General features: G+C 44.8%; 1 protein-coding gene across 2 annotated transcripts; it reads right to left on the bottom strand.

The window, feature by feature from the left end:
• Positions 1–6,121: 6,121 nt before the first annotated feature.
• Rnf7 (ring finger protein 7) lies at positions 6,122–13,448 on the bottom strand. Of its 2 annotated transcripts, none has more exons than XM_013353577.2 (3): positions 13,204–13,426; positions 9,364–9,411; positions 6,122–6,788 (listed from the first exon to the last, which is right to left on the bottom strand). In XM_013353577.2, the coding sequence occupies exons 1-3, from the start codon at positions 13,376–13,378 to the stop codon at positions 6,670–6,672; spliced, it is 342 nt and encodes a 113-aa protein (XP_013209031.1). In that variant the 5' UTR covers positions 13,379–13,426; the 3' UTR covers positions 6,122–6,669. The 2 variants fall into 2 exon arrangements, with proteins under 2 accessions (XP_013209031.1, XP_005366729.1); XM_005366672.2 differs by having other exon boundaries at positions 6,732–6,788; positions 13,211–13,448.
• Between the last annotated feature and the right edge of the window lie 9,193 nt (positions 13,449–22,641).

The following is a 22,641-nucleotide window of genomic DNA, read 5'->3' on the forward strand; positions in this document are numbered from 1 at the left end:
CTCCTCCTCCTCCTCCTCCTCCTCCTTCTCCTCCTTCTCCTCCTTCTTTTTTTTCCCCACGAAACAGTATTCCTCTGTGTATCCCTGGCTGTCCTGGAACTCACTCTGTAGACCAGGCTGGCTCCGAACTCACAGAGATAGCCTGCCTCTGCTGGGATTAAAAGAGTTCGCTGCTGCCACCACCACCATCACCCAGCTGGTTTTGTTTTTGTTTTTGTTTTTTTTTTTTCTTTTTCTTCTTTTCATGCAGTTTTACTCTGGAACACAAGCTAGTCTGGAACTATTTAATCCAGGTTGGACTTGAACTGGTAGCAATTCTCCTGCCTCAGTCTCCCAAGTGATGGACTTACAGGTATCCACCACCACACTGGATTTAGGAACAGGTTTTCATAACAGACACAAACGCTCACACACAAGTGGTTGTCAATACTGTACACACTTTAAGCAAATATGGTGTCTCAGTTCCCAGTTTGATTCTCAGCATACCACACTTTATAACCGTGTCGGGAAGGCAGCACTCCCTAACTAACATACCTGTGTTCGCTGAAGATAAGACTTCTTATTAACGTTCTATTAGAATGGCAGAGCCTAGCATGTAGTAGGCTGCAATAGATCCACATTACGAGTGTCTATAATAGTAGAAAGGGCAGAGTTAGAGTTACTGGAGGAGAAGCACAGTAAGTTCAGGAGCTGAGGTGGCTCAGTGGTTAGGTGCCTGCCACTCTCCCAGAGAACCTGAATTCCATTCTAGCACCCATACCCTTGGGATCCGACACCTTCTGGCCTTTTCAGGCTCCTGAACTCGGGTGAACATATTCACTCATAGACACACATGAATGTACATCATTAACATGAGAATTTAAGACTCAATACAATTTGTACAGCTGTAGACAGCTCTATGAAACAGAGATGCAGAATACATACTTCTTATGGCTCCCAGCAGGCACTAAACCAGGTTAAAGTTTGTTAGACAAACTCTCACTATTGATGTGAGTTCCTTAAAGTCTTATTGTAAACACTCGATGCTCACTTTCATGTAAGCAGACTTGGATGGTGGGCAGTTTGGCTCTGTAATTGGCAGTGGCTGCCACTGTTGCTGCCTTGGCTGCCTTGAGCCAAGGATTGGTAGTCAACAGCCACCTGGTCTACCCGCCTGCCAGCATCCACTGTTTGCACCCTGCAGACACCATGAGGAACTCGAGAATTGTAGTTGATTGTTCTAGCTCAAGGCTTAGCCTCAACCAGAGCCTTTGAAAAGTCAATTCCAGAAAATCCATCAAGTAAACTCACCCAAGAGAACTAGACAGCAGGAAGTAATCAATTTGAGAGCTGAAATCAGCAAAATAGAAACAGAAAACAATACAAAGAATCAATGAGACAAAGAGTTGGTTCTTTGAGAAAATCAACAAAATAGACAAACCTTTATCCAAACTAACCAAAAGGCAGAGAGAGAATATCCAAATTAACAAAATCAGAAATGAAAAGGGGGAGATAACAACAGACATGGAAGAAATCCAGAGAATCATCAGGTCATATTTCGAAAACATGTACTCCACAAAATTGGAAAACTTAAGAGAAATGGACAACTTTCTGGATAAATATCACTTACCAAAATTAAGTCAAGACCAGATAAGCAAATTAAACAGACCTATAACTGATGAAGAAATAGAAACAGTCATCAAAAGTCTCACAACCAAAAAAAGCCCAGGACCAGATGGTTTCAGCTCAGAATTCTACAAGATTTTCAAAGAAGAACTAATACTAATACTCTTCAAATTGTTCCACACAATAGAAACAGAAGGAACATTGCCAAACTCTTTTTATGAAGCTACAATTACCCTGATACCCAAACCACACAAAGACATTACTAAGAAAGAGAATTACAGACCAATATCACTCATGAACATTGATGCAAAAATACTAAATAAAATACTGGCAAATTGAATCCAAGAACACATCAGAAAAATCATCCACCATGACCAAGCTGGCTTCATCCCAGAGATGCAGGGATGGTTCAACATACAAAAATCTGTCAACGTAATCCACCGTATAAACAAACTGAAACATAAAAACCACATGATCATCTCATTAGATGATGAAAAAACTTTCAACAAAATACAGCATGTCTTCATAATAAAGGGGATCAAGAGGATACAAATTGGAAAAGAAGCCAAACCCTCACTGTTTGCTGATGATATGATAGTTTACATAAGCGATCCCAAAAATTCTACCAAAGAACTTCTATAATCACAAATACTTTTAGTATTGTAGCAGGATACAAGATTTTAAAAAAAAAATCAGTAGCCCTCTTGTACACAGTTGATAAATGGGCTGAGAAAGAAATCAGAGAAACATCACCCTTCACAATAGCCACAAATAGCATAAAATATCTCAGAGTAACTCTAACCAAACAAGTGGAAGACTTGCATGAGAAGAACTTTAAATCTTTGAAGAAAGAAATAGAAGACACTAGAAAATGGAAAGATCTCCCAAGCTCTTGGGTAGGTAGAATTAACATAGTAAAAATGGCATTCTTACCAAAAGCAATCTACAGATTCAATGCAATGCCCATCAAAATCCCAGCAAAGTTCTTCACAGACCTCGAAAGAATGGTACTCAACTTCATTTGGAAAAGCAAAAAACCCTGGATAGCCAAAACAATCCTCTCCAGAGGTCCTGAGTTCAATTCCCAGCAACCACATGGTGGCTCACGATCATCTACAATGGGATCTGGTGCCCTCTTCTGGCCTGCAGGCATACATATAGGCAGAACACTACACACAATAAATCTTCAAAAAAATGTTCAATACAGAATAATTTAGAATACAAACATTTATACCTTTTTTTTCTTTTTCCCCTAAGACAGGTATTTTCCCCCCCCGAGTGTGTGTGTGTGTGTGTAGCATTGACTGTCCTCTAACTCAGAGATCCTCTGCCTCCCAAGCGCTGGGATTAAAGGTGCTGAGCTACCACTGCCTGGTCCAGTGCTTTTTTTTTTTTTTTTTCATTCAAATCTGTAACCTATTTTCTTGGTTTAAGAGTCTCTCTATAAACCGGGTGATGGTGGCACACGCCTTTAATCACAGCACTTGAGAGGCAGAGGCAGGAGGATCTCTCTGAGTTCGAGGCAAGCCTGGTCCACAGAGCAAGTTCTAGAACCAGCTCCAAAGCTACAGAGAAACCCTGTCTCAAAATACCAAAAAAAAAAAAAAAAAAAAAAAGTCTCTAGCCCACGCTTGTGATTCTCCTCCCAGCCTCCCAGTCACTGTGGGTACAGGTATGCGCCATCACACACAATTTCCTTACACATTATTTATACCTGGTCTTTCTAAACACTAGAGACTTGTCATTTAAGAAGCACAGGATTACTTCTTTTTTGAAAATAACTTTAAAGAAAATACCCCTTTAATCCCAGCACTCGGGAGGCAGAGGCAGGCAGATCTCTGCACGTTTGAGGTCAGCCTGGTTTACAGAACTAGTACCTGGACAGCCAGGGGCTGCACAGAGAAATCTTGTCTTCAAAAACAAACAAAAAAGACAAAGCATCTCTATCCCTTTTTCAGATAAAAAAAAAAAAAAAGAGCAACTTTATTACTCAGGCCTAAAAGCCTGTGGGGTTTACCAGCACGGGACCACATTGGGCTTGAGCAGTGGCAGAAGCTGCTCACTGTCTGGACTTCACAGAGAGCAAGCAGCCCTTGGCTCTTAGAGGATGATGGGCACTTGGGAAAAGGTAGAAAATGCAAGGCCTTGGATTCAATCCCCAGGACACAGTGAACCTTACCTTTTAAAGAAATTTTCATTCCTGTACCGATAGGGTGCTTAAGAGGCTGTGGCAGCAAAATCCAAACAGCCCCATCTGCCGAGCACCCGAGATGTTGTTCCAAGAAAGGCAGTCCTGCCTCCAAAGAGAAGTTTTAGAAACTGACGTTTTTGAGGTTGAACACAGTGGAGACAGATGGGCCCGGGGCCCGGGGCCCGGGGGTGGCTTATGATGCTGAGATGGTACATAGGGGACAATACCACAGACTTTATATACCACCCTATGGTCCGAAACTGTTCAAAATAACTTGAGCTGAAGAACCTGTTACCTATAATTTTTTTTGTGTGGTTTTAAAATGTTTACTAATATGCAATTAATACCATTTAATCATTTGGAGAGAAAATCCTGCTTCATGATTTTGCATCTCACAACTAAAATGCTTCCGCATGTTTTTCTGATGAAACAGTATGTACGGATGCTGAGTGGTCACAGGGCAGCAGGGTGCAGAGTCAGAGCGAAGCTTTGTTCCGATCCCTCCTCCTCGCTGCCCTCAGATGCTGAACTGCAGCATAAATAGGGCTTTGTTAGTTTCGCTGGGTGAACACCAGGTCGTTACCACTGCCCTTCTGATTTCTTACCACTGACCTTCTGATTTCTTACCGTCAGAGCAACCGCGACAGCTTACTCCCTTCTCCACAGCTGCTCCACACTTCAAGCTTTGAAAGTGTCAAAAAGCTACTAATGACCAAAAATGTGTATGCTTTTAGTACCTAGAAATCTTAGAAAATTTTTACCCATGCTTTTAGGGCCCTGTTGACATAAGCAAAAATTTTAGAGAAACCAGAGCCAGTATGAAAGAAAATATAACTCAGTCAGGTATAGAGGTGAATCCTAGTACTTGGGGGCAGAGGAGGGGAGCTGGCTACAGCCCAAGGCCAACCTCCACTCATTTCCAGTCTAGCCTGGGCTACAGTGAGACCCTACCTCAAACTGTCTCTGCTCACTTCCAGTCCAGCCTGGGCTATAGTGAGACCCTACCTCAAACTGTCACCCATTAATTCTGGGCTTTCACTAAACACATTTCTTAAAAACAACTTTTTAGAGCACGAGTGTTTGCCTGCACGTATGTATATCCGTATGTTTATATGTGCACTGTAGCTCCCCAGAGTGTATATCCGTATGTTTATATGTGCACTGTAGCTCCCCAGAGTGTATATCCGTATGTTTATATGTGCACTGTAGCTCCCCAGAGTGTATATCCGTATGTTTATATGTGCACTGTAGTTCCCCAGAGGCCCAGATGAGGATGCTGGATTCCTCATGAGCTGCAACATGGATGTTAGGACCGAAATCTGGGTTCTCTAAAAGAGTGGCAAATGCTCTTAGCCACTAAAACCTCTCCAGCCTGACTTCTTTTCTTTGAAATTCCTGTAAGCAACCTCCACTTCAGAATAAGATTATGGCCCCAAATAAAACCTTATACATGTTTGTGTGTGCAGAGTGTTCACAGGCCGGAGGTTGACGTCTTCAATTGTTTTTCATCTTACCTTTTTGAGGCAAGGTCTCTCTCACTGAACCTGGAGCTCATCTATTTAGCTGGCTAGTAAGGCCCAAGGGCCACCTGTCTCCACCTCCTGCCACACCCAGTGTTTTCATGAGCTCTAGGGAACAGAAGTTTGGTCCTCTGGCTCACACAGCAAACACTTCCCAGACTGGGCCATCTTCCCAACCCCACTAGATGAGCTTGATAAAATTTACATGTTTGTGTGTTTCCAAGTAATTAAGTTTTACTACAAAATAAAGAGTATATTATTTTTTTTCTATTTAACAAATTAATGTAATAAGCTTAAGGGTATAGATAAAATTAATAATTCAAAACAATATTTCACTTATTAAATATTGTATAACGAACTCCAGTGTTATACTGGTAAGCATTTCCCGCTAATATTTTGACTAAAATATACAATACAACCTTACAGAAAATACCTCTTTAAAACTGATTGAGTTGGGTAGTGGTGGTGCACGCCTTTAATCCCAGCAGACGGATCTCTGAGCTTGAGGCCAGTCTGCTTTACAGAGAGGGTTCCAGGACAGTCAGAGTTGTAACAAAGAGAAACTCTGCTTCAAAGGGAAAAAACAAAACAAAACCCCAAGTGATTGAAAAGTGAGGTGAGCAGATCCAGGCTTCCTTGATGAGCCAAGGATGGAGAACCTGGCCGAAGTCCCATTCACTGAGCTCCATTTTACTTACCCTCTTCACTGACCTAAAGTCAAAATTCTCACTTACAGCAAACAGAGATACAGTGGGTTACCCTCTCCCAAAAACAAAAAAACTGGGAGCAGAGGCTAGGAGCTGGGTTTTCAAAATGAATTTTATTTGTTACTATAACATTCTTTAAACAAAAAAACAATCCGGCATAAACACAAAAATGCTCTTCTGTGAATGAAATGTTCTCACAGCCCCACGTACCAACCGAGAAATGGTAAGGATCGTTCTGTTTCTGGCATTCTTTCTTATAGCTCTTCTTCTTTTTTAAAGATTTATTTATTATACATAGTGTTCTGGCATGGAGCCACCATGCGGGTACTGGGAATTGAACTCAGGACCTCTGGAAGAGCAGCCTGTGCTCGTAACCTCTGAGCCATCTTTCCAGCCCCTCTATTAGCTCTCCTAAGCAGTATGTATGACACACACCAGAGGTAGGAAAGGCCATTTTAATAAATTATCTTAATTGTACAGATTTTCTCAAAATTAAACATGCTAAACCATGCCCTGGATGAATCTCAAGACTGCATACCACTCTTTCTATCTGAAGACTTAATCCACTGGAGTGTCTAGTCTTTGTCCAGTAACTTGACATCAAGCTCATCCAGGGTCGCCAACCTCAACAGTCTTCTACCACCTCTCACTTGCCGATCCTTTGGACCACCCAGTCCTGCTGGCAGAGAGGGCAGCGATTGTTCTGTTTCACCCACAGGGACATGCAGCAGTTGTGAAAGGAATGATTACATTCTCCCCAGACCACTGGAAGAAAAAAAAAAAGAACAGCTGAGTAGGTGGGTATGCAGTACATACCTGTCATCTGAGTACTGAGGCAGGAGGAGTGCCGCCAGTTCTAGGCCAATGTGGTTACAAAGCAAGACCTTGTCTCAGAAACAGCTAATCAATTAAACAAACAATCAACCCCCCCCCAAAACTGACGTGACATAGTTCAATTAAAATAGCTAAGCCCAGGAGGACATGACCGTAGGAGGGGACCACATGGAGGGAGAGGGAGAGTTCAGGGGAGCAGGAGGGACGACCAGTGGTGGACATAATCAACATACATTGTATAACTGTATAAAATAATCAAAGCATAATTTTTAAATATTCTAAAAAAATTAAATTACTAAGTTCAAAATTAGTTTAAAAAAGGTCAAGAAAATAGTAATGGCTCAAAATCCTGAAAAAAGCTGGATAAATGGTCAAATTGGTTTTTTCTATCTACAAAAAAATTTACAAATATAAGTTACCTTAAGAAATATGCACTGAATGCAGAGCTCAGCCTGGCGGTGGAGAGGCCAGGGGTCTGACCAATCCTCCAACAACCAGGCCCAGAAGCAGGATTACGTGTTGCACCCCAGCATCCACCGCACCCATGAGCTGCTGGAGCACGGGTGTGTGTGTATTTGTGTGTGCTGGTCCTGTGGACCCAGGGCAGCAACGGGATGTCCAGGAAGAGTCCCGTGAGAGCCCAGCACTGACAGTAGAGAGACCTGGGACCTCACACCAGACAAGTTATTCTTTGGGATGAACGCCTGCACGTAAAATGTATGGCTAAAGGGTTTACTGCATGGCCCACTGTATCACACTGCAGCTTCCATGATGAGATTTTTTCCTTTCTTCCTTTATTCTTAAAAAAAGTGTGTGTGTGTGTGTGTGTGTGTGTGTGTGTGTGTGTGTGTGTAATCAGGAGGCACGATGTGAAAGATACAAATAAATAAAAGAAAGAAATTTGCGACAGGCTGGGCATGGTGGCATTCTCCTTTAATCCCAGCACTCAGGAGAGGCAGGTGGATCTCTGAGAGTTCGAGGCCAGCCTGGTTCTAGGACAGCCAGGGCTGTTATGCAGATAAATTGTCTTGACCCTCCCCTCCACCAAAGAAAAGAAAGGAAAGGAAAGGAAAGGAAAGGAAAAAGAAACATGCCACTTCTTTTCAGGGTTAACTTAATCCCATGCTCCTAAACAAATCTATTTGGTGTCTTCTTAAATTAGGAGATTAAAGGCCTTGAATCTGTCACAGAGCCCAGACCTCCTCGGCCAAGGGGAGACCTTAGGGATCATTTGCACTTTCCTTATAACATCCTCCTGGTTTTTATTTACCCAGATACAATGTTTTACAGGCCCTGGGCTTACAGCTGGCTATTACAAACAGATGGTAGTCCGGGAACATCACCAGCTGTCTATCTACTGAGCTGTTTTTGTGAAGCTGTGAAGCTTTGAATTACGGTACTGACCAGTTGGTATGGTCATGAAGGCCAGTCCCTGCAGGGTGAGAGATCACTGAAAGGCCAGCCTGGTCTACATAGCAAGTGTCAAGTAAGAGCCACACATTGAGACCAAAACCAGAAAGTTACCATGTCAGCAGGCAGTGCAGCTCCTCACCTGACTATCAGATCTGCAGAGCAGCTGGAGAGGCATGTCTCTGCGACCAGGGTTCTTTGCTGAGATGGGCCTTGTTATAAGCCCAGCCTGGCCTGGAATTCACTATGTACACTATGGTAACTGCCCTGTCTCAGGCTTGCAAGGTGCTGGGATTACAGACATAGGCCAACATGCTCAGGTCTTAAAATCTATCTGTCTTTCTTTTCTTCTTTCCCTCCCTTCTGTCCTACTTCCTTTTCCTTTGGAGACAGGGTCTCACTCCGTAGTACTGACTGGCCTGGAATTTGCTGATAGAGCAGGCTGGTGTCCAACCTGCAGTGCACCTCCTGCCTCTGCTGGGAGACAAGTGTGTGCCACCAGTCCTGGCCTCTAGTTTATTAGCAGAAAATGTATTTCTTTCTGCTTAGCAAAATGTTTACCAAGACCATGAATGGAATATATAATCAATTATTAACTAAAATAGAAGAACTCATAAATTTATCTCAATAAGGTTTTTTTTTAAAGGACTAAAACATTTTACTATTTATTCTTTCCCTTTTAGTTTTAATTCTGATTTTGCTTGTTTTTATTTCTAATTGTGTGTATAGGATGAGGGGCATGCATGCACTGCTTCCCGTGGACGTCAGAAGACCTTGTGGAGTGGTCAGGTTTGAGAGGTTAAGTGTTTTTACCTGAGCCATCTCACCAGCTCCTAAGTGCTCTGAATATTTACACTAGTAATTAATTATTGCTTTATGGCTTAATTTTTTATGTACTGACAAAGCCATTTCTTTCTTTGGGAAACAGGTCTCACTATGTAGTGAAAGCTAGCCTCAGCCTCCTAGTCATGGATTTACAGGCCTAGGTTACCAAAGACAGTTCAATAAAGTCAATTTGAATTGCAAACTCAAACATTCCCACAGAGACAGAAGAAAACCTCCAACTGAAAAGGCAGAAAGGAGAATTAACACATACCAACACAGTCCTCTTGTTTGTTTTCAGCTTGACATCTAAGGCAGGCATCTAAAAGCAAACAAAAGCAAATCTCATCTGAGGTTCAGGAGGAATATTGGAAACCCAGACCTTCAAAGTCAAACAAAAGCCCTGAGGATCAGAGATGGAGATAAGCGTTTCATATTAATTTCTCATCTAAAAATAACTATTTAAAGAGAAATAAAATACACAGCATTCTATTAGTTCACTTGTGACCAATATTTGACCAGGGCTAACGATGATATTACAAGCTCATATGACAAGAGAACTTGGCAGTGGCATTAGGGAAAGTCCTTCAAGACAAAGATGCCAACTATACCATAACAAATTATTGTAAGGCCACTGGCTTGTTCACTCACACGGACCAATCTCTCAGGGTTATTTTCAAGACACCAGTGTAAACAAGCCATGCCCATGTATTCGTTAGTTATTATCTTCAAGGAGCCAGTAAAGATTTTTGTTGAGAGAGGGTCTCACATAGCCCTTAGTCTCTAACCTGAACATACTGTGGATGACAACCTTAAAATCCTGCCTTAACGATTTGGAATTACAAGCATGTGCCCCTAGCCCTGCCCAACAATAAAGTGTAGGATAGACCAGGAAGAAATTTTCACATAAACCCCCTAAATTTTTTTTTTTCTTTTTCGAGACAGGGTTTCTCTGTGGCTTTGGAGCCTGTCCTGGAACTAGCTCTATAGACCAGGCTGGTCTCGAACTCACAGAGATCCACCTGCCTTTGCCTCCAGAGTGCTGGGATTAAAGGCGTGCGCTACCATCGCCCGGCCCAACCCCCTAAATTTTTAAGCCATGTGACTATACAACCTATTTGAAAGTTAACAACTTTTTTCCTAATTTTTCCATAAGCAAAATTCCTTTCCTTTGTTTTCGAGACTGGGTTTCATGTTGCTCAGGCTGGCTTAAAACTATATGGCCTAGGATGGCCCAAACCCCCCGTCCTCAATACACTCACCCAACAACGGCAAAGTACTTGAAGAAATTACTTAAGAGTAAATACCAAAAATGGAAACTTAATAATTCAATCAACACAATACTTTAGGGAGCAGTGAAACTGGTTCATTCTTTAACTGTATAAACAGTCCAAATGTGGTAAAAGGAGGCTCAAGCTGACAGAAAATGCTTGGTGTTAATTATGTGTGTGTGCTAACTGTGGGTATGTGTACGCAGGTGTCCGTGAGGCCAGAGGCGCTGGACACGGCTGGGGCTGGGGCTACAGGCACTCTACTCTGTGAGCTGCCCCACATCGGTGCAGTACGTGCTCTTCACCACCGCGCCATTTCTCCAGATCCAGCAGACTGCTCTGAGTTCAGGACTGCTTTGTTACACAGTGTGCTGCTAACGTCAGGGCTAGAATGACTTCGAAAGGTAAAAAAAAGAAAATTCTGTAAAAGAACACCCAGCCTGGAGTTGAAGACCGCTTCCTGCCTCTCCTTACACTGGCTCACGCATATGATATACCTGGGCTGGCTCAAGTATGTCATATGGTGGAGAATCAGTGAGTCACTACTTTTTTTGTTTTTTTAAGACAGGGTTTCTCTGTGTATCTCTGGCTGTCCTGGAACTCACTCTGTAGTGAGTTTGGGCTGGACCCAAACTCACAGAGATCCACCTGCCTCTGCCTCCCAAGTGCTGGGATTAAAGCTTTGTGCCACCATCACCTGGCGCCACTACCTCTTTTTGTAAAGGAGGAACCTAAGGCTCCACAAAGCCCGTGTTAAATGTCTAAACTAACAGAGTCAGGTACCCTCATCCTGGCTGTACAGATGGCCTGGCCTCCTCTCTATGCCACCTGCTCCTTTCAGGAGGAAGTGGGTTGCGGATGGAACCCAAGGGAGAGCACTACCTGCACTGCAATGGGATGGATGGGACAACCTTAGAGTAAGAAGGCAAGAAAGTCACTTTAAGATTATCAAGCCGGGTGGTGGTGGTGCACGCCTTTAATACCAGCACTCGGGAGGCAGAAGCAGGTGGATCTCTGTGAGTTTAAGACCAGCCTGGTCTACAAGAGCTAGTTCCAGGACAGGCTCCAAAACCACAGAGAAACCCTGTCTTGAAAAACCAAGAAAAAAAAAAAAAGATTATCAAAAAATCCAGGGCTGAAAAGATGGCTCAGTGGTTAAGAGTCTCAAACAGGACGAGTTCAGTCCCAATGCCCACCTAAAGGAGCTCATGACTGATGTAACTCCATCTCCAGAGGGATCACAGGCACCTGCACTCAGATGCACATATCCTCCATACAGATACATGATTACCAAAAAAACAAAACAAACAGCCGGGTGGTGGTGGGAGGAAGAGACAGCCGGATCTTAGAGAGTTCGAGACCAGCCTGGTCTAGAAAGCAAGTTCCAGGACAGCTAGGACTGTTACACAGAGAAACCCTGTCTGGAAAATCCAAAAACAAAATATATAATTACAAATTAAAGAAAAAAATATATGTGTGGGGGTGGGGGGAGGATCGGGTTGAGACAGGGTGCCTCTACACATACCTGGCTTGTCTTGGAGCTCACTGACCTTAAAAATCACAGAGATCCACCTGCTTCTGCCTCCCAAGTACTGGGATTAAAAACTGTGCGCCACCATGCCCAGTACAAAACTAACAAACAATTGTCCTTTTAGGTCCCCACACCTATGCGCGCACGCACAAACACACACAGAGACACACACACACAATAAATAAATGTAATTTTATAAATAAAAAGTTCTACCTCTCTAAAAAAAAGTTTTTTTATCTTTCTGTTGTTGACATCTTGGCTGGCTGGATTTTCTATGTATGCCTTTGAATTAACAAGCAGAGCCTTCCAGGAACTCTCTCTGCAGACCAGGCTGGCCTCAAACTCACAGAGATTTGACTGTCTCTGCCTCCTGAGTACTAGTTATTAAAGGCGTGCGCTGCCACTGCCCGGCCTGGACTATGTAAAACTCAACTAGAGGCTGGGCGGTGGTGGCGCAAGCCTTTAATCCCAGCCACTTGGGAGGCAGCGGCAGGCGGATCTCTGTGAGTTTGAGTCCAGTCTGGTCTACAGAGCGAGTTCCAGGACAGGCTCCAAAGCTACAGGGAAACCCTGTCTCGAAAAAACCAAACCAAACAAACAAAAAACAAAAAAACTCAACTAGATTACGCTGGTTTCATACGTTTCACTTGGCCCAATATTTTCGTTCAAAATAAAACTATTTATGAAAGGTTCTTTGAAAGGGCACAAAAGGGCAGCTCAGTATTTTCTCTAAGAAATGGCACCATTTATGGGAAGGGGACATGATGAAGTTTCATTGTTTCTATACCAAGCAAGGGCTTTTCTATCCTTGGATTCCCATGGATTTAAATCCTCTTGGCTCCCGCTTCAAGACAAGCGAGCTCTGACTCGTCTTGTCGATCTGAATTTCAAAAGCCAGCCAAAGAGCGACTGCAACAACGAATCTACGCAAATGACTGCGCATCATCTCGGGGTTGACAAGAGCTGTGAAGCGAGATCCACACGGTGGCGCAGGCTCATAATTCCCTAGAATTTGGGAGGTGCTGGCAGGAGCACCGGGGGTTCAAGGCCGACCTCGGCTAGATGGGCAACTCCCAAGCGAGTCTCTCAAAAACAAACACCCCAACCCTCAGATCCACGTCTCGGGCTCCGTTGTGAGGTCTGCTGGCCGCTGGGCAACCCACACACGGGTTCCCGGGGATCACCCGGTTGTGTTCCCTCGGTCACGCCCACCACCCGGGGAAATCACCCCGCAGGGGCGGCCCGGCCTAGTGCTCGCCGGCGGAGCCCGCCCAGCAGCCCCGGGCTCGGGTGCTGCGAGCGCCTCGCTTACCCATCACCTGGACCCTGCAGATGGCGCAGGTGTCACACTCAACGTCCCAGCTCCACATAGCTACCGCGTTCCACTTTTTGAGGGAGAACATCTTGTCGCCCCCCGGCCTGGAGCCTGCAGTCCCGGAGTGCGAGGACAACACGCACGGCTCCTCGCCGTCCTCCACGTCGGCCATGGCGGCGGCGCAGAACGGCGACGCGGACGTCGGGCGCGGAGGCGGGAGGTATGGCGGCTCAGTAGGGCCCAAACGCGTGCCGCGGCGCCTCCCGCAGGTACGCCGCGCCGCCGAAGGTAGGCGGTGCTGATTGGCTGGAGCATCTCGGTGACGTCACGAGGCCTGCACTGGGACCCTCTGTGCCTGCTGCTGCTTTGCAGGGGCCACCCGCATTTATTGCAGAGCGAGTTCTGCCTTGCGTCTTCCTTTATTACACCCGGAGCTCTCGGAAATCCCCTTGCTTCCGTTTTCATTTGTCGTCTCTCCCAAATGTGAACTATCAGAGTAGGGAGAAAAGTCTCGCCGGGTGGTGGTGGTGCATACCTTTAATCCCAGCACTCGGGAGGCAGAGGCAGGCCCTGGTCTACAAGAACTAGTTCCAGGACAGGTTCCAAAGCCACAGAGAAACCCTGTCTCGAAAAACCAAATAAATAAATAAATAAATAAATAAATAAATAAATAAATAAATAAATAAATAAATAAATAAATAAATAAATAAAAGATCCCCAGGCTGTTCCCGAGCGTTGATCCATGCTGGATGGGCTGGTCCGGCCATCCGGCCATGCAGCAAGCGGGTGTGCAGGCTACAGAAAGAAGGGACATGGGCAGACACATCATATACAGAATAGAATTGAATATTTATTACTTAAAGAAGGGGTAAAGAAAGGAGAGAGACAGAAAAGGGCCTGAGAGAGACACGTGCATGCGAAGAGGGGACAGACAGAATCTAAGATGGCAGGGGAAGGGCAGGGGTTGCCTCTTAAAGAGATGAAAACCATAACACTTATCTCAAATAAAACTCTTTACTTAAGCCCTGCTTGCATGGTGTATTCTGTCACCAGCTGTGTTTTGGACCTGCCCACCATGGGACCTGTTGCAAAGGTTTCTCACAGGCTGCTCACCCACTTTGGGACCTGTCGGGGTCCCACTTGCTCCGTAACAACAACAGGAACTGGGGAGACAGGAGGTAGAGTGGACAGCTGGCCTGTGTATCTCATCTGTTGGCCAGAGCAGAGCAACAGTGAAGGGAGACAGGGATCTGCCCACACTTTATGATGCCTATGAACAAGCCTGAGTTACCTGCTCCAAACACATCTTCTGCTTGTGCAAGAAGACCCCTAATCTGATGCTGGTGGCTGTATGTGATAGACGGCTAATGAAGAAGGAAGGAGGCAGATGGAGATAAACCACACCACGGGGAGAGCCCAGCAGTCAGGGAAGGAGGGAAGCCTGTATATGCGTAGTTGAAAGAATAACGGCTGGGAGAGCATGAGGGTGGGCCGTGCCCATGGCTGGCCCAGCAGAGGACTGTGAGACCAGACAGGAGGGAGAACGGGGGAAGTCTGCAGTGCGGACATCTGGCGCTCTCTCAGGAAGGCCTTCCAAATGACGGAGACTAGGCAAAGAGATGGGCAAGAGCACCATGTATAAGCAAATGTGCTCCGGGGAGATGGCAGAGCAGGGACAGCCAAGGAGGGCCCAGGCTGTGCAGTTAGTTCAGGCATAACTTAAGCCACCAGGAAGGGGCCCCTGTGATCTGCTTTTATACCCCTGCCAACGGGTTTTGTCTCAGATCAAAGGCAGTCAGAGGGCAAGGACAACAGGAGAGCTTGGACTTGGAAAAAACAAAAGGTGCCTGCCTCCTGCCCTGCTCAGCTCATGCTGGCCACCATCCTTCAGGTTCCTCTTACCAGCTGGAGAGTATTGCGGATGCTCCCACGCAAGTTCTGGACCTCATATACCTGCTTCTGTAATGCCCCACTGGAGAAAGGTACAGACAACCACTTTGCTCAGCCCATTGAAAGTCTATGAGTCCTCAGTGGTCAAGAGCACTGACTGCTCTTCTAGAGGACCCAGGTTCGATTCCCAGCACACACACACTGTCTGTAATTCTAAGATCTGACACCCTTGGACAGACATACATGCAGGAAAAACACCGATGCACATTTTAAAACAAGCACATGTGTCCTTTATTGTTCTCTGACTAGTGTTGTGGGGGTAGTCACAAGAGAAGACTGCCCAGACATGGGTTTAAGTCAATAAAACGTCTTTATTAAGCCAGGCATGGTAGCTCACCCCTTAAATCCCAGCACTCAGGAGGCAAAGGCAGGCGCATTTCTGTGAGTTTGAGGTCAACCCGGTCTATAGGGCGAGTTCCAGGACAGCCAGAGATACACAGAAAAACCGTGTCTTGAAAAAACAAAAAGCAAAAGTAAACCTGGCAGGCAATCACACTGAGTATTTGGGATCCCAGTGTAGCCCTGAGTGTAGTTGTTTTCTTTTTACTGTTTGGAGGCCTGCCACCCAGCTCCCAAATAAATACACACACAGGGACTTATTCTTACTTATGAATGCCCCGCCTTAGCTTAGCTTGTTCCTAGGCAGCTTTTCTAACTTAAATTATCCCATTTTTCCTTAACTATGATTTTTTACCTTTCGTTATTCTATATATCTTCCTTCATTTCTTAGTCCGTGGCTGGCTGTGTGTCTGGATGACTAGGCCCTGGTGTCCTCCTTCCTCCTTTTCTCCATCCTTCCTCTTCCCATTCTTCTTCTCTAGCCTAGATGTCTCCTCCTATTTATTCTCTCTGCCTTCTAGCCCCGCCTATTCTCTCTTCTGTCTAGCTATTGGCCCTTCAGTTCTTTATTAGACCAATCAGATATTTTAGACAGGCAAAGTAACGCAGCTTTACAGCATTAAACAACTGCAAAATAAAAGAATGCAACACATCTGTGCATCATTCAACAAATGTTCCACAGCATAAACAAATGTAACACATCTTAAAATAATATTCCGCAACACCTGAGCCTTTCTCAGGCTGAGATTTTAAGCACAAAAACTATATTCCGGGTTGACATACTTCTGTTAACAAAAAGAGTTACCCAGGAGTGGAATTATAGAAACCAAAAAGCAAGGTTAGTACATTTAGAGACTTCTTCCAGAACAACGAATTTTGGTAGATTAGGTCTTTAGTTTTAGCAGGTGGTGCTGAGTAAATGCTGAATTTTACAGCCTGAATAATACTTGAATCATGGAGTCAGTTGTGCTAAGATCTTGGGGCCCACTAAGGTCTGGGGCCCTATTACAACCAAGATTGGATTCATACCTCAGCATCTCTTGGTGACGAAGCTCAGGGCGGGGTACAGCATTTTTAAGTGTAAAAATCAATGACATAACTCACATGGCAAGGCATCCTTGAAATGTTCCTTCCTGGCACAACATCGTGATTATTTCAGACATAACATGAAAATTATTTTTGACTTGGCTCTTCTCCAGTTATTTTGGTTACATCTGTTATTTTGGTTAATACATCTTGCCCCTGGTGAGGCCATGGAAATCTCAAATGTGTTGGCAGGATAGATGTGACCACTGTGGGAGTGGGGTTGGGTAGAGGGCTGAGAACTGTCTAAGAAAATACAGAGTCAGGACAAGATGGCTCTACCATGGCCACTTATCCCCTTCAGTGGGAGAGTCTCTATTCCTTTGTTCAGAATGTTGAGGAGAGGCTGGTTTTTTTTTAAAATTTATTTATTTATTATGTATACAATATTCTGTCTGTGTGTGTGCCTGCAGACCAGAAGAGGGCACCAGACCTAATTACAGATGGTTGTGAGCCACCATGTGGTTGCTGGGTATTGAACTCAGGACCTTTGGAAGAGCAGGCGATGCTCTTAACCACTGAGCCATCTCTCCAGCCCGGGAGGCTGGGTTTTGCTTCAGAGACTTTCCTTTAGCTCAAACATGTTTAAGCCCTTCAGGAAAAACCCTATTCCCATCACAAGTGAATGTTTCCACTGTTTATTCTTTGGTCCTTATTTTACCATTCCTTCATGCCATTCATCTTTATGAAAACAATCTTTCCTGTGGTTAAAGAGGAAAAACTCTCCAGGCCCTCTTAAATTCAGTTCTTGGCATCTTGTGACTTACACAGACAAGGTTAGCAAGAGAAAAGGCAGGTTTTGATTTGTAGAAGTAGAAGTCACAGAAGAAAAGAAAAAACGGCAGCCTGGATTTAGAGTTTGTATACCAGCCGAATAAGGGAAAGGGAAGTTTAAAAGAAAGGGGTGTGTGTGTCTTAGTTCTCTTTCTTTTTCTGTGATGAAGGCCATGATGAAAAGCAACTTTGGGAGGAATGGTTTGTTTGGCTTATATGTATACTTCTAGATCACAATCCGTCACTGAGGGAAGTCAACACGGGGAAAAAACTCACAATGGGAAGGAATCTGGAGGCAGGAATTGAAGCAGAGACAGTGAAGGAATGCTGCTTACTGGCTTGCACGCAAGGTTTGTTTAGCCTGATTTGTTATACAAATTAGGACCACCTGCCCAGGGGCAGCACCAGCCACAGTGGTCTGGCCTTTCCCAGATCAAGAAATTGCCCCATAGACTTGCCTACCGATTAGTGGGGGCATTTTCTCAAATGAAGTTCCCTGCTCCAAGATGTGACCCTTGTGTCAAGTTGACAAAAAAACAAACAAACAAAAAAACAGAAAAAAACCCAAAACCTAACTATCCTCTTCCTTTTATGTAATTTTCTCATTCATCCTGAAAACAGAATAGATGTGAGAAATGAAAATTTTGTGACAATGCTTGTGTTGTTTTTTCCTGGTAATTGGGGTCGATAGTCCCTAGATTTTAAAATCCTAAGAAAATGACTTATGACCATTTGTTAAATCTGAAAATTATGGGAGGAAGACCAAACCTATGATTGTCTAATTAAATCAAGCTTTATTTAATACTGGCCAGGACAATGGACACTGGCCAGGTCCACACCTGGGATTCCCAGAGAATGGCACTGAATTAGGTTAGTCAGGTGCTCATAAAGCAAAACCCACAAGGCTACATACTTTCCCGCTTTTGTCCAACTGGGAAACATCTTCATGTATTTCCTGCATACACGTATCCCACCTACATATGATCAAGGACATTCTGTGCAGTTGAGGCAACTAATTTTGCTTACTTAAGTGAACAACAGGCCCCAGCATCTAAGTTATCTGTGTAGACAGACTTTTCTTTCCCACACGCCAGTTCCCAGATAGCCAACATGGAAACCTAATATTAATTATAAACGCTCAGCCCATAGCTCAGGCTTATTATTAACTAGCTCTTACAACATAACTCATTTCTCTTCATCTACATTCTGCCACTGACAGTACCTTCTTTCAACATGGCACGTTCGTTCATCTGTTGAAAGTCAGGTGGAAGTCCCTTTCTTCCTTTCGTCTCTTTACACTGTCTCAGGAGTCTAACAGTCACCAGGCCCAGTTATTTCTTATCTGTATTTTACAGAAGGGCGAATTGAGTTGCGGTGAGCTTGACAGAGCTGAAAACCAGCAAGCTTTTCATAATACATAAATCTGGTGCCTAATAATCTTCTTGGCTGTACCATACTGTGGCAACACAGAAAACTCACCTAACCCTAATTATCATGCATAAACCATTAGTCATAGGGAACTGTCCGGTGTCTTGGGGGTCGGAGGAGTCCAGTGATTCAAAGCTTCCTCATTTGGAAAAGACCCTAATTCCTAGGGTGGCGTCCTTTAGGAAGCTGTACCGGCTATTTTTCTTGTCATTCTGACAAAATGACTAACAAAAGCAATGAAAGGAAGGAAAGGTGGGGGCGCATGGCAGCCAGAGCAGGAGGTCAGCTGGTCACCATGGCCCCAGCTGGGAGTAGTTGAGTTGGAGGCTGTGAGCAGCTCTCCTCCTCCCTTTCATTCAGTCTGGGCCCCCAGCCCATGGACGGAAGCACTGATATCTAGTGGGTCTTTCTGTTGAAAGACCTCAGAGTGGTCCTTCCCTCAGGAAGAGACCCCTAACCCAAGGAACAGTCGAGACACCACTGGCTGCAATTAGCATGAGGTTTATTGGGTGGGCACAGGTACCTGTGGGCGACAAATCCTTTCGGAGGACTTGCACGCCTTCAGGTTGGGGCAGTGGGTTTTTATGGGGTAGGGCAGCAAAAGCGCGGGTACAGAAGCGAGAGGCGTAGTTACAGGGTTTTCATTGGTCAGTTTGAATGTGGCCGAGCTCAGAGCGGGGCAAGGTCCCTAGTCTCCGAGAATTTAGCCGTGGGCTGCCTTGGCTCTTATCTAGGGCCAACAGGGTGCCTCTCTCGGTATCCACCGTCCCCCGACGCCTGGCCACATTCTTGGTATTCCCCCGGTCCTCCCCCTGGCCCAAGCCACAGGGGTCCCTATCTCGTTTTGGCAGCTTCTAAAACTGCCCTTTGTTTAAACCCTGGATATTTAGTACAAGCCTTGCAAAATGGCATTACAGGTGCTAAGTTGTTTAACAAGCTTGGCGGGGGGTCTTTCAATAGGAAAGAGGGCAGCAGAAGCAGATTACAGAAGCAAATGCGTGGTTAGTGGTCAGTTGGAATGGGGCAAGGGGCATAGGTGGTTTTTCCTTTCCCAGCACAGATGTATGGCAACAGATTTCCTGTTAATTGATGTCCTGTCTTATCCTATTCTATGGATATAGATAGCATGCTTTACAGCCAGGGACCCTGACCTCACTCTGTACTTGCATTTGTTCGTCAAAAAGCCTTGTGAAATGACATTACCGCAGCTAAGCTGGGATCTTTCATAGGAGGCATTGTTTCTTTTGTGACCTGCTGGTATTCTAAGTTTGGCACATATGCTGGCTATAGGCATCCTGTTTCCCCAAGCAGGCGGGATGTTCTCATGAGAGCAGGCCAGCTGCGGGTTCTGGGGGGGTGTTCAGAGGGTCTTTCACTGTCTCGGTTAAACCTCTCTGGAAACACCCATGTAGAGTCAGTCCATTGTTGTGTCTCCCCCATGGTTTCAAATTCCAGCAAATTGACAATTAAGAATAACAGTCATGTTGGGCAGCGATGGCTCATGCTTTTAAATTAATCCCAGCACTTGGGAGGCAGAGGCAGGTGGATCTCTGTGAGCTTGAGGCTAGCCTGGTCTACAGAGCGAGTTCCAGGACAGCCGGGACTGTTACACAGGGAAATCCTGTCTTGAAAAACAAATAAACAAAAAGACTAGTAATCACAACCTGACACAGTCACAGTCTCTAAACACTCCTGCTGACCAGATTTGTAGTCACGTTTCTGTCTGGTTAAAATAAAGACTTTAACTTCCTTCACACTATAAATCAAAAAACAAAACAAAACAGAAAGCCTGGCGGTGGTGGTGCACACCTTTAATCCCAAAACTCAGGAGGCAGAGGCAGGTGGATCTCTGTGAGTTCGAGACCAGCCTGGTCAACAAGAGCTAGTTCCAGGACAGGTTCTAAAACTACAGAGAAACCCTGTCTCGAAGAAAAACAAAAAACAAACAAACAAAATCTTCCTTCACATTATAAATTTCTCATGCACAAGAAAAACCCAAGAAGAATTTTTCTCTCCCTTGCTCCCCGTTTCTCTCCTTACTATAAGCTCTGTTTATGAAATCTACATTTTCAAGTTTATTTATTTGAGATCAGGTCTCACCGTGTAACTCTGGCTGGCCTGGAGATCGCTCTCAGATGAGACTAGCCATAAACTCATTGAGATCCCCCTGCCTCTGCCTCCTGAGTATTCTGGCTGGTATTGTCAGACAGATTTATTTATTTATTTATTTATTTATTTATTCATTTATCTATATAGAAATGAGTCTTTTTGTTCTTGCTTTTGTCAAGACAGGGTTTCTCTGCGTAGCCCTGGCTGTCCAGGTACAAGTTCTGTGACCAGGCTGACCTTGAACTTGCAGAGAGTGCTGGGATTAAAGGTGTGTGCAACCACTGCCTGACAGTCATTTTTAATTTTTTTAAATATTTATTTATTTATTTATTTATTTATTTATTTATTTATTATACAATATCCTGTCTGTGTGTATGCCTACAGGCCAGAAGATGGCACCAGACCTCATTACAGATGGTTGTGAGTCACCATGTGGTTGCTGAGAATTGAACTCAGGACCCTTGGAAGAGCAGGCAATGCTCCTAATCGCTGAGCCATCTCTCCAGCCCGGCATTTTTAATTTTTGAACCTGTGATATGCATTGACACCTTTGGCATGGGGCTGTCATGTGTTGCTGGGTGCTTAGGCCCATAAATCTGCTACCTCATTCTCCAAAAGAAAATTTGAAACAGAAACTGGCAAAGGAAAATGGGTTTATTTACTGTTTGACCGAACTGGGGGAGAGAAGAGCTGCTGGTTTTCCTGGGCCCTTTCTGTAGCAGAGGTCAGGAAGTGTGGACACTGGTGACTCAGTGGGTCCCGTGAAGGTTTACTGTGTGGCAGCCTCCTCCCCAGCACCAGGCAAGTCCATCACCCTCCCCAGCACAGTTTCCGGGGCCAATTTTAGCTCTGTTTCTCTTCCTGTGGGGGCTCGCCGTTGAGATGGGGTCTTGGTGTGCAGTCTGCTTAACCTGGGTCCACTGCAGAGCAGGCTGGTTTTGGACTTACAGCCATCCTCCTGATTCTGCCTCTCCAGGAATGTGCTATCATATTCAGCTTGTGTCTTTGTTTTTGTTTGTTTATTTTATTGTTTTTTCATGGCAGGGTTACTCTGTGTAACAGTCCTGGCTGGCCTGGAACTCACTGAGATCCTCCTGCCTTTGCCTTCCAAGTGCTGGGAGTAAAGGCGTGCACCACCACTGCCCTGACTTGTTTTGTTTTTTAAAACAGAACATTCCCTTGTCATCCATCTTGCTTCTGCTGCTAAACCCAAAGAGGTTCAACTTTCTTCTTCTTCTTTTTTTTTTTTTTCTGTTTTGTTGAGACGGGGTCTCACGTAACCCAGGATGGCCTTGAATTTCCTATATAGCTAGGGTTGACTGTAAACTTATTCCATCTCCTAATGCTGGGATTACAGGCCTGTAGCACCACACTGGGTTCAAAATGCTTTAGGGTCCATCATAACTCAACCACTCTTTGCATTTCCCCATTCATCAGTTCTGCAGATGCCCATCCCGTCTCTGCTTCTTGGTGCTGTCAACCTTCAATCAAGTTGGTGCCAGCACAAGGGGCCTCCACCACCTTGGCATGCATAGGCTCATCACAGCTGAATGTTACTGGGAACGATGGGTATGCTAGCTCTTTCTCCGTGCTAGGCCATTTTGGATAAGGGGGATCTCCAGCAGCAATGACTTAGTCACTGATGTTAGTCATGATGTGTTACCAGTGAAGCCTCGGCCTCCTCCTGGTGACTTAGTGGCCGCAGGGACAGAATGAAACCCACAGTTTAGAAACTGACTGTGCAGGGTGATG

This window comes from Microtus ochrogaster, unplaced genomic scaffold (assembly GCF_000317375.1).
Source record: "Microtus ochrogaster isolate Prairie Vole_2 unplaced genomic scaffold, MicOch1.0 UNK12, whole genome shotgun sequence".
NCBI lineage: Eukaryota > Metazoa > Chordata > Mammalia > Rodentia > Cricetidae > Microtus > Microtus ochrogaster.